At 34.8% G+C, this 13,264-nt stretch overlaps 1 protein-coding gene across 1 annotated transcript; it reads right to left on the bottom strand.

Annotated features, from left to right (window-relative positions):
- Positions 1–7,073: 7,073 nt before the first annotated feature.
- Positions 7,074–10,106, bottom strand: LOC132545068 (sodium-dependent glucose transporter 1A-like). Its single transcript, XM_060208739.1, has 3 exons — positions 9,906–10,106; positions 8,774–9,059; positions 7,074–8,161 (listed from the first exon to the last, which is right to left on the bottom strand). Exons 1-3 carry the CDS (start codon positions 10,104–10,106, stop codon positions 7,074–7,076), a joined length of 1,575 nt encoding a protein of 524 aa, XP_060064722.1.
- Positions 10,107–13,264: the final 3,158 nt, after the last annotated feature.

Genomic DNA, 13,264 nt, shown 5'->3' with positions numbered 1-13,264 from the left:
AATGCTTCTGCAATAAACATTTAAAATCAATTCAAATCATAAATCCGACAGCAGTTACTTGAATTGAATCCAAATTATAAAACTGTGTTGCCCCAGTGGCTAGACGGTCAGACGGTCCCTTGACATTCTCACTTTTAGCCTTTGATTAAGCTTTCGCCCCTGTGAGGAAGTCTTTGAGTTAAGTCCCTTGGCCCAGACATACCAGAATCTTTTGAGTGAGTTTTACTTCTTGCTTAACGTTGTAATAGGGTAATAATTTACTCGCTGTCACTATAACGTGATCATCAAACTATCACAATATTCAAATATTCAAAACGAATTATAAAGACTAAGGTTTGGGTAAGTCAACATTATCGTAATCCTAACTCAAATTCAAAATAACAAGGGCAGAATATGAACAAAAAGAAAAAGTAGACGTAGACTTCAGAAAAATTACGAGGAGAAAAAGACCAGCTGTTCTGGAAGAGTAAGCGTCTTTTGCTTCATCGACGATACTCGCCATATAAATATCTTGGTTAGTTCTATTAAGTAATGTCATAGTTGTATGTTTGGTTGCTTTACGTCCTATCAACAGCCAGTGTCATTTCAAGACGTCCCAGGTTTAAGTGACGTAGAAATGAATGTCTAGTGACGCAGACACATTTCTTTATTACCTCGAGTTAATACATACGTATATGTCTTCCACTCAAGAGTAACATATACATTTTAAAATTATCATATATAGATAGATAAAAGATAAAAGTGTTTCGTTAATTTGCCTGTTGGTTCCGTTGTTGTATAACTTGTTCTCAGTTGTGAAAGAGACTTAACTTACTTAGTTCACCTAGGTTTACATGGCGAGTGTCGGAGCAGAAGACGCTTACTCTTCCAGAACATTTGGTTTTAGTATTCTTGTACTTTTTCAGGAGTCTTCGTCTAAATCTTTTGCTAAAGTTTTATGGAATCTGAGTTTGGATTCTGATTATGTTGATTCTTAATTTTTTTTATTGCCCTTTGTTTTTCTTGTACGGGTCATAGGTTTGACAATTACTGACCCGGAGTTAGTATTCTTGAAGCAAAACGCATTATAGGTTCAGGTAATGATCTTTAAGATATAACATATTAGCTAGCTTGTATCAAATCATCCAAATGTGATCCATTTATTTCTGAGCGACAAGCAGGAATCATTTACAGTTTTGTTACTCTCGGATATCACTGCTAGGGCCCAGAACCCCCTTCACTGAGAAACAAATGTCAGTGAGATAGTAGTTAACTAGGTTTAACGTCAGTTAGTTTAGAGAGGGAAGGACTTTTATTTAGTCGCCTCTTCAAATCATGCAACAGGAAAAGCAGGAACATTCTGACATCAGCAAGCTTTTCATAAACTTACCTTTGGAATTTCACTTTTCTCCATTACCACTGAGTGATAACCAATTCGCCAATTTAATTGGTTCTTGTGTTCATCAGAGTTTAACACACAAATTCCGTTTCTCCTGCCGGAGTGAAGATTTTGGCACAACTTGAAGGAAATGCATAATTCAAAGCACTGATACATCGTCGGCAGAGAGGTTTTGATATAACCATGCATTATCAATGGATATCTATGTGTTATTGGTATTTTCAGTAAGCTTTCAGTCAGTTGTCCAAGAATCATGAACGAAAGGGAATGTAAAATATCCATTGGAATATGTATAATTTTCATAGTTGTATAATGGCGATAATCTCAATGGGTATATAACTGATTGCTTATTGACGAATTTTGTCAAGAACATATGTTCAGGCTAAAAACCAAATGTACAATCTTCTTCAAATATAGCAATACTGCATTCTACAATTAAAGGATAGTAGGTCAGAATTGTATTCACAACCGACATTAACATCACTGTACAACAGAAATATTTGATGTTATATTCAAGATGAAGTTCATCATGTGTAAGGTTTTCCTATCGATCCAGTTATGTTATGAACGTAGTCTGTAATGATTCCTTCACTCTGGGTTCCAGCACAGTTATCACGTTTAAACAGCTGTGAAATTAAGCGAGAGAAGTGGTTGTATATACATATAATAATGCACACTTTCCTCTAAAGGTATTATTATTGTTGATCTGACACTCCATGAAGAATTCGGATTATATTATAAAGACAATATGTAAAAAGATATTTTTTTCCAAACGAAAGTATACTCAATAAGAAACGTCCATGTCGTGTTAAGTCTCCTCAGCATACGGCAGTTTAATTAATGCCAATCATTAAGACAACTGAAGATTTTTTTTCGCTGACACACCTGCATCTGGCAATATGTGAAATATTAAATTAACAATTCACTGTTCTGGTTTGGTTGTCAATAATAAATTAACGATTCACTGTTCGACAGTCAGCTTCAACAAATTACTTTTATCAACGCCTATCTGACGTTTAACATTTATACAGTTGTAGCGTTCATAACCATTCTATTTCAAATACCCAATTAACTGTCTGCATTTATATACCTGTCTGTGTTTGATGATGCGATATATTACTCAATCCCCCGGGTGTTATACATCCATTGTGTAACTCCCAGTCAGTCTGGGTATGTGAACTTCATAACACTTAGTGTAGCGAATATTCCTAACAGTTATTGCATTGAAAGTATACCCCAGCTGCATCTGACTACGTATTGAATGAGATCTATTGTTTACAAATATGACTATTGCATTATGTATAGACTGGAAAGTCGTATCAGATTATGGTTAATTGTTTATAATACAATTACATACAGGGGGCCAAGTTGGAAATTATTCCACACAAACTGCATTTGTAACTATCAAAATATGTCAAAACAAAAATTACCAAGACAAACCATATAACAAAGATACCAGATTTAATTTCCTCTACACCATATCAATGTTCCTATCGTATCTAATTATGTGACCTTCAAAACTGTTCATAATCATTCATAGAGCGTTTCACAATCATTAATATTGGTAAACTTCTGAACAACAGGACATGTCGACAACATAGCCATAAGTCACATTAACGTTAAACATTACTCACATAAAATTAATTTACAGTTGAAGAATATCAGATGTGCCTATTGGGGTTCTGACATCGTTTTTTGTTGTTGTTTTTTTTTTATCAATGTTGCATCGCAGAATAAATTAGTCTTGGGATGCCGGGCACGTGCTTTTGTTTCACTTTTTAGACGTATCTTATCGTTAAAATTCATAAAACGTGACGATCGGTCAGTGTCATTGGGTCCAATGGAGTGATACCCACAGCAGAAAACGGGTTAAGCTTTATGCTTTATGTTTTGCTATTTTAACGTGACGCCGAGGCTTCAAAACACGTTTTCTGGAAAGTAGGAAATATTTCTCCTCTTTCTTTTGTATCAGTTCTACATTAGATTACAGTCACTCTTTGAAAGGAGGAAACGACGTAATCTCTGCCTTCTATACAAAATGAAAAACAACCTAATTAGATTCTATCCTGTCACAAGCTTTTGGTACAAAATACCTGATACCCGTTACAAAACAAATTCGATTGTTAATCCCCAACTATAGACTTTCCGGCGCAAACTCCTCATTTCCACCTTCAATTCTTATCGCTTCTTTATCAACTGTACAAAGTTTGATCATCAGAAGCGAATACTATTTCAGAGCCTCAATACACTGGATGCCAATATAGATTATCGATCTCCTTCTTTGTGGAAACAGTAACTTTCCAGCAATAGATTTTAATTTATTCTGAAATAATTGTTACTGTATTTTCATGTCTGTGAATAAGGAGAACAATCTTAAAACGAAACTTATAGGAAACATATTTCGTATTTCATCTTTCTTGTTTTTATCGAAGTTGTAATAAATTGTGTCCAATCCATTTACTTGTTTTCTTGGCAATAAAAGATGTACACATCAAATAATTGTTAAATCGTTTTTCTTTTTTAAATTGATTTTTTTTACTATAATGTGTATTTTTCTCCCGTTTCGTTACCTTCTGGGAGATATGTGTACTTGTAGAATCCTGTGGAACATTACGATAGATATTATCAGATATATATGAGTCATGTGCAATAAAAACAAATTGTCCTGAGAAGTATCCCCGTGTAACACCACCAATACCAGGGGATTGAAGCAGGGGAAGCAACTCTCACTGATTTGTGAGAATATAAATACCTATCCTGACCCAAACATAAAATCGAACTTTACCATCCTTCTAAGACCCGCCATTGATAGTAAGGATCTAAAGTATTAAAGCCTAGAACTTGACTTGTCAAAGTTCAAAAAAAATTTTAAAAAACAAACAAACAAACAAATGGGGAAGTGCATTAATCCCAAATGGTAATATATTGAACTATTATGTAAAAAACGAGAATATGTTCCTATTCGCGCCACTAGGGGAGAAATTATCAAATGTAGCAAACAGGTAACAACAGACGAAACTTAGAGAAAAAAGACAATATTTAATATAATTCAACGAGTTAAAACAATTACCTGCATTATTACTATCGTCATTGGAGCTTGTGACGTCATCATTTTTGTTTATATGCCATTTCTGTATCTTTTTAAGCAACGTTCAAAATACAGTTTTTCGAATCCTTATGACTTAACCAGTATTTTCAGCTCACCTGGTGTAAGAAAACATATTCTACCTGAAAATCTTTAAAACGACATTTCAACTTAAAACATAAAATGTTATATTGAAACAATGATGATAGTTAACCCCATAGAATTAGTTATGATTTATATTTTTCTTGGAGCATTCTCTTTTAAACAGAAGAGTTTACTTCAAGGGCACCTGTTACAAGTATCCCTGTACAATATAAGGAAGAACAAACGGAGGACGAACATGATGATGAAGACACCCAAATGGTTGAAGCTGAGGAGCAGGGAGATGTTCAACAACAACAACAACAACAACAACAACAACAACAACAACAACAACAACAACAACAACAACAACAACAACAACAACATCAACAACAACAACAATCATTTGAAAACAAGTAGGAAAATTGCGAAGAAGGATCATTGGATAATACAGAAGAGAAAATCAACTAAGACCCATAAGCAAACGAATAGGGAAGAGAAAACAAAATATTAACCAGTAGGAAATAAGAAAATATTAACCGGATGGGTAATGAACTATTAACCCGAAGTCAATAAGACGTCGAGGCTTACCAACATTATGTCAATCTTTACAAGTGTACAGGCATGGAAAGGACTGTTTCGTAAAACTTTTCCTCACACTGTAACTATAGTAAAGGAATTCACTTCAATTGCTCGGCCGTCACCCTCAACGTTACCCAGAAAGACACTAGACAAGATTCACCTCAGGGAAAATGGGAATTTATTTTGTCACTTCGGCGAGAATATCTACATATCTGTGCATAATTCTTCTGTTTGTGTCGACATACGTTTCAATGAAAATGTAGTAAGCAAGATATTTTATGACATTTTGGGAATATAATCAATTGCCCAAGATTCTATGGAATTAAAAAAAAAACCCAGAATGATTGGATACTAAATAAAAAGCTTCCGTTGCTGGCGTTGTTGTAGAAGCATACGTGCTAACCCTCATTGGAATAAAATGTCATTAACAGTGATAATGCTTATCTAAACTGGTATTTTATGTTTCCTGACGGAAGAGTTACTTACTGTAGAGTTTAAGTTCGTATTTTTTTTTAAATAGTATACAAATAAAACAAGGAAATTAAATCGACAGAAATCGTGTAAAATAAGCGAGTCAAAAAGTCCGACTGATAAAAATCCTTAAGCGAAACACGAATGACCGCACTAAGGGGTGTCAACTTTGTATAAATGGTGATCCGCCCACTGATTCTAGCTTCTTAGCTTTAACACGATCATAAAACAACGTACTGGTATTGGGGTTCACAGGAGGTTTAATCATTTTTTTTATTCTGCAGTTCGTTTGACTAAAAATGGGAGTGTAATCCCAAGTACAACATGGAGATAACTTACACGGGTATCAAAAGAATGTTGGTTGATTTCATCATTAAACAAAACCAATTTTTTATATAGAATCTAAGTTATTGGCGACAGATTCTAACTTACACAGGTATCAAAAGAATGTTGGTTGATTTCACCATTAAACAAAACCAATTTTTTATATAGAATCTAAGTTATTGGGGACAGATTCTAACTTACACAGGTATCAAAAGAATGTTGGTTGATTTCATCATTAAACAAAACCAATTTTTTTTATATAGAATCTGAGTGACAGATTCTAACCATTCTAATATGGTTATACAGCACTTTTCACTACTTTTTTCCACTGAAATATAGGAATTTTATCATTAAAGATCACTGATAATGATTCACTGGTTCGGTGCTTTCTCTTCACTGCATTGAAATTCACCGACGTCAAAAAACGCGTTATATTTCTCGACTTTCTTTGAAGACCACATTATTTTTATTTGGGTATAAATATAAATTTTATTTATTTTACAACAATTGCGAAACAAATTATAGTTTACGCTAACAATAACAAGAAAAGAAAATATTTCGAAGGTCAAGAACTAAGACGTACTGATATATAAATTTTGAAGGTCAATTGTCTGTGCTTGGTGAAACAGACAAAACAGCAATATGACGATTTTTTGGATAGAATTGCGTTAAAATTAAACGATCATCCAATTCAGAATGATATTGTTCTGACCAATAATTTGGATAGTATTCCAGCATCTGTATCTTGTAGAATAACTTACATTTAGTAGTTCAGTACGTCTTACACCAGCATTGCTGTATGGTTTGTGTATCATTTCATTTCACCATCGACTCACATACAAAGAATGATAACCTGGTTCATGTTTTACTAGTTCACAAAACATGAGTTGTTAAGCAATCAAGACGCATTCATTATAATCTTGCCGCAAGGATCATCACTAATCGGATCAAAATAGAATTAACAAACAGATACACATAACAAGAACATTGAATACAGGTGATGCAATAGGAACAAGGTGTTCAAATATTGATGGAACATGACATACATACCAAACTCAAAGAAATATCGGTCATATTTCAATCAATTTCTACAATATTTAGGTCAGCTTTATACGAAACTGAAAACATATAATGGAAAAATATGAAGTGCATTTAAGAATGAGGACATTTTTGTTTATGTACTTTTGAAATATTTGTGTATATCGCCATCATTATTACAGACATTATACTGATGCAACCCTCAATAACACAAAGGTAAGAAAACCATAACAGCGACACCTCTTCCATCAGATAGCTGATTACCAGTGGGTGTAGCATTGTAGCGACATGCGCAGTCACAAGCAGGTAGCTTGTTACATATCCAGACACGGGTATAAGGTAGGAGTTAGTCCAGCTTATAAAAGTTGGCCAGATCATCCCAAACGGAACACCGATAATACAGACCGATAGCCAGATACCGACGTCTGCATACAGGTGGGCACATATACCCAGCCCAATCAACCCTACAGTGTAAGTTACGGTAGACGACAGTAAAATGGTGTGTGATTTAAGAAATCGGACTAGAAATATTCCCCCTATATTACCAACAAGGGTGGCAAACACATAGAACGAAGTCATCATAGCACCAGACACTTTGGTCCATTTTAGATGCTGAACACAGAACACAGTTATAAAGTTGCCCATAGTCTGACCAATTACACTAAACATTGCTGAAAATATTCCTATATTGAGGAACTGTAGTCGTTTTAAAAGTAATTTGAGATTCCCTATATACACTGGTTTCACGATTTCTGCATCCAGAATGACGCTGTGCTTGGATTTCAAAAACAAAATGATGAATGGAACTGAGGTTGATACAGTTATCAATGCTGAAATTGAATATGCTACATACAATCTAGAAGTGTGGTATTCTGGAATTCTCGCTTTCCTCATAGTATCATTGTAGCCCAGGAAATATTCGCCCATGTCACTCATAGTGTCATTTGTCCATGATGTCATATTATCCTTTTTCGGTGAAATTGCTTCAATTGTTCCTACAGTCATGTCATGATTATTTTGTGAATTGGATTGATTTGTCAATGAAGTTATATTAGGATTTTTGTGTGAATTTGATAGAAGAAACGGTGCAGTCACAACTGGAGCAATGATACCAGATAAGGCGAAAATGGCGTACATTATCTGGATATAGGAACGCCCTCTGGCTGTGGGTCCCCACACTGATACTGCTTTAGACGTCAGTGCTAAATACAAAGAAATGAATAGAAATGAATAGAGAAAACTAATCAGTAGAAAGATAGGAAACAAATTACGGATAATTTTAATTACGTCACAGCAAAATCTAGAATTGTGGTAAACAAATAGCATTAAAGTGATTTTAAACATGAAACGTTGTGATTGCATAGGAAATTATACTAGAGTAAGGCAAGAATGTTTCTAGTCAATGGTTTTTATTTTGTTTCTATTTCATTGCACTTTATCAATTTTGATATGAATAGATTTCAGAGAATAACAGAGATTTGTTTTGTTATCGCAAAGATGAAAGATGTAATTTAAATAGATTAAAATCACATGTATCATTCTGTAAATCAATTATATTATGCGAAGGATTTATTTTCGAGAAGAGTCAATCGCGAATTCAAATCCGTCGCGAAAATTTGTAAGGAAATAAATCTTGAAGACCTCCATATTGATTCAGTGACCGATATATATTCAAAAGCCCATCATTTGCGAATTTAGAGTCATTTCTAGATCAACGTTCGCGAATATGTCTGAAGATGCATGTTCGTGAAATGAAGTATTCGCGAAAACTAAGTGATTAACAGTAGTACTTACAATGGCAATTTAATACTTACTGAGGTTCATTATTCCTTCAAAAACACCATTGAAAGCATGTGCTGCGATCATCAGCTTATAATACGTACACCACGGAATAGCGGCCAGAATCAGCCCATTTACTGTTACGGAAGCTGCAAACAGAAGATAATGGTTCCGCCTTGTGTATAGATAGCCTCCAACTGTTGACCCAATCAAACGACCCAGGAAATATGACGTCATGAACCAAGATCCCATCTCTAAATTGGCTCCAGATATTATCATTAGATCTAAAAACGCTGGTCCTATCTGTGATTTTGACCATCCCTTCAAGAAAAAAATATTTTATTCATGAATAACATAAGTTAGATTATATGAATGTGGTGATGTTAAATTGATAAGGAGAAAAAATACCGGCACAGCCTCAGGTTTATCTATCTACCTACATACTGCACTGTCTACTAGCATCGGATAGTCAAATGTACGAGGTATATAGAAAATACATGGCCAATATATATATATATTAGCAGGGGTAAAAAGACAAATGTGGTGAGCAGCTTTGTCTTACTGTACCCAACCCAGATACAGCTTATTTTAAGACACTTCCCATATTATATTCCTACAACAACGATTGTAATTTTAGACGACTAGTTTGATGTTAAGCCTGTGCTTACCTGATGTTGAATTTACAGTGAAGTTAACTGCTCCGCGCAGAAATAGTTTCAAACCTGTTTTTATTCTATGGATTTTCGTCAATAAAAATGTTCATTATGACCTACAAAATCACTCATCTAAACAGTTATTGATACTTTTTAAATGAAGTATTTGATTACATCAGTGATTGTGGCGAATCAATGCATGCGTTCAAATATACAACATGGCAAGTGTTTCCGACAATGACAACGCCAATAGCAAGACGAAGTGAACTTCGAAGCGAGAAGACGCTCACCAGTTTCGTGTGATGAACGACGGCGTATTAAGAAATATACTCCGACCTTTTTTCTCGACATTCCCACACGTAATATGGAAAACATGTAACTAAACATCAATGGAACTATTATCTGATATATATAATAAGATATTGACTGGAAAGGTACGATATTACTGTGTCTAGAATCAATGACATTCATAACAAGGACAAGTACATTTTACCAGGATGGAGTACATTCTTACCAAGATGAAGTATACCATGGACAGACATACACTGAGGATGAGTTTGAATCTGGTGCTCTTGTTCCATTGAACTTCATGAAAGAAGGATGGACTAGATGTTTTATCCCCAGAACTGACAGGAGACACTCCATCAAGAATTTCCCGAAGAGGTACATCTTCCTCTCCATGACCCTCCGTGTCAGCTGTATGCGTTTTCGTCATTGTTCTATAAAACGGAAATAGTCAAACATTCAATAGATTGTGACTTCAAACTATTTCTACGCATAGAGTATATTAGCAGTTATAGAACTGTATCAGTTTAAAATATTGTACAAAAGACACACTGATTTTCATTTCTGACCAATGATCTCTAAAATGTTAGTGATTGTTGCCCCTGATATTTCGAGGATATTTTCATACAAATTCAAAATAAGATACAGCAGGGCCACACATATAATGCAGATGCTACTATGATGACCTGGGGTGTAAGGATGGCGTAGTGGTAACGCAATGGCTTTTTATCGAGACTTTCGGATAATCAGCATGGACAAGTAAGGGATTACCTTCTCGGTCACGTGGGTTTTCCTTTATACTCTTCTCCTTCAACAGTAAGACCCTAATCACGTACCAACTGGTCAGCAAAAAAGGACATACTTTGGAATGTACTAATGCCTACTATATTGATATCAAATTGGGTGGCCGGATGGCGCAGTGGTAAAGCACTCACCTTTCACCTAGCCGTCCGGGGTTCGATATCAGGAAAGTGAAAAGGTATGGGGTTACCTGCCCGACAACGGGGGTTCCCCTCGGGCACTCCAGTTTCCTTTTACAGTACGACCACTAACGCATATACACCAGGGCCAACAAAAACTGGTTTCGCAGTTTATGTGAAATTAACAAAGTTTAATAATTGATAAGTAATAAAGTACTGATATTCAAAAATAGGCGGAAATAGATGTGATATTCTGTGAACGGGAAGTTAAAATAGCCCAATAATTCAATTCTATTTTTTTTTTTTCTTTTTTCTTTTGAATATTTCAAATGAACGTGAAGTGCATGTTTTGGATCGTGTCACTATTAAAGTGAATTTAAATTTTGCGTGCAGGTTACGGAAAACCGTCGGTATTAAAGTCCACCAGCAGTGTCTACCATCAGCAATTAGTAATGTAACAACAATGTATACATTTTCCATTTTAGAAGAGCGACATCCTGCTCCACAACTTATACTTTTGACATATTCAATATAATTGTTCATGATCTTGATCACAGCGAAATGTCGGCAACCGAGAGAAAAACTCTCGACATATCAGGCTGTCGAGAGATGCCAGTTGATAAAGATTATAAGGACGTTTTACAGTCGGCATAGTGATCTTATTGGGAAATATTCTATTTCTTTATGTGATATGAAGTTAGACATGTTTGATGCTCGTTAGTTTCACAGTTGGTTCCGATAGCGTTTTACTTTGATCTCATTAATATTGGAAACTTGACATTATTTACTTAGACTGACCAAGAATTACAAGGCAGGTGTCTTGCAGTAAATTAACAGGTCTTAATCTACATGTAAATCTTTCATTGTTCATATCTTGCTAAAGTCTCATTTTGAGTTTGACCATGAATCGTTTACCACGTCGGTATTTTCTTTTCGAACAAATGATAATGTTTCTAAAACAAATAAAGTGATAACCCTTTTAACTTACATTTCAATACAGTGCAGTCGATTAAGATTTTTCCTCGGCGGAGACAAAGAAAATTCAGTTGACTCTAAAATTAATCTAGTGTCAATTCTCCAAAAATTAGGATAGTTAATTAAGATTCAGGAGATGCGGATTGATAATATTATGGGAAAGTTTTGTGGTTGTCGTCACAATATTGTTGACAACGTTTCACTTCTCATATGTTCTTGGGTTATCCCGAACCTCATGCATGTTCATTTTGGTTCCATTATCCTGGCTCTTACTTTTAGAACATGACATTACTTGGATTCCAGACCTTGACTTATTTCGCTAACATCGCCGATGAAACTGATAACAACCCTCCTTGACCATTTCGTATTGTTACCTTCCTACTTTTGTAAAATATGACTCAGTATATATATTTTTCTTCTTATTTTCATTTTTTACTCTTCCAATATATCGTGTTTCTCTGCCACTGAATTTGGAAAGTCAAGATCGGAAACATAATCGGCCTAGGTCACGAGGCCCTGTTGTTAGCGTGAATTGGCGATATGCTGTATCTGTTGTATTACTGATATGTAATAATACATTTGTCAGCGTTATTGTCCTTCTATGCTATATAAGTTCCAATCAGTTCCCTTCATCAAGATAAGGTTTTCTTTCAGTCCCTATATCAGGATGAGGAAAACAGTATCTACCAGATTTATAGTGTTTCTAGCTACGTTGACATTATCGCTGATGAATTAATTTCTTGAGTTCATTGACATCAACACGTGTCATCTTTTGACGTGAATTGAATGTCGTTAAATCAGACCTTGTCTCAATTCAGTTAAACTAGATCAACCGTGATAGAGAAACTCTGAGGACCATCTCAGCAAAAAACAAGTTGTTACTAAACTAAACAATAAGAACATCCGTGTTAAATATATGTAGCACCAGTAGCAGTAAGTTCCAATGATATAAGGTCCTGTGTGATATAGAAACGTGCAGCAACCATTCATGCTAAGTATGTTTATATCTATACATATATATAAAAATTATCGGAATCTCCCTTCCCCCTATTGTTATGAACCACACGACGATTATATACAATTAACGGTTACCTTACCTGCTTAGTGACGTTTTAAAGAAATAGCCGACATGTTATAATGTTGATATTGTGAGATTTGATCCTTGACATTAAAACGAGAGGTAAAGCTTACCTTAATGTTGATGTCATACCACAGGTAGAGGCCTCCAATAACAGGAGAATGACACTGCATAATACTGTCTTGTAGGTAACCTAGTATTGTCAACCTAGATAACAGTGTTACGTACACTCGAGTTGTCTGTTATAGATTTCTAATCAAAACCTGTTGACTTATCCCAATAGTTTCTACTGTCAAACCGATTTATCTTCTTAGCGACCATTGCGTCTCGAAAAAAAATGATATTTATAGGTTTACAAAAAACTCGCTAAAGAAAAGCAAATTATGTGAAAAAAAAGAAATGTTTACATGGAGATCAATACACGTACATGATTAAGAAAAGATGTTCCAGATAATTACTTCCTCCATCGATGACACCTGAAATACAAGTACGTACGTTTTATGATCTCAAAGGAGATCAAGTTAAAAAAATTTTTTTTTAAAAATTTAAAAAACCAACAAGTCAACATAATCATAATCCAAACTTATGTTCAATAAAACTTTGACAAAAATAAAT

The sequence above is a fragment of the Ylistrum balloti genome, unplaced genomic scaffold (genome assembly GCF_031769215.1).
Source record: "Ylistrum balloti isolate Yb309-2 unplaced genomic scaffold, AGI_CSIRO_Ybal_v1 Utg369592, whole genome shotgun sequence".
NCBI classification, from domain to species: Eukaryota; Metazoa; Mollusca; class Bivalvia; order Pectinida; family Pectinidae; genus Ylistrum; species Ylistrum balloti.
The sequence above is the reverse complement of the archived record's forward strand: the minus strand, read 5'-3'. Positions and strand labels throughout refer to the sequence as shown.

Coding starts and splice junctions, on each gene's coding strand:
- LOC132545068 (XM_060208739.1), bottom strand. CDS start 10,106: ATGACGAAAACGCATACAGCTGACACGGAGGGTCATGGAGAGGAAGAT. Junction 9,060..9,905: donor CCATGGTATACTTCATCTTG/GTAAGAATGTAC, acceptor TTTTTCTTGAAG/GGATGGTCAAAATCACAGAT. Junction 8,162..8,773: donor TGAAGGAATAATGAACCTCA/GTAAGTATTAAA, acceptor CTTTGTATTTAG/CACTGACGTCTAAAGCAGTA.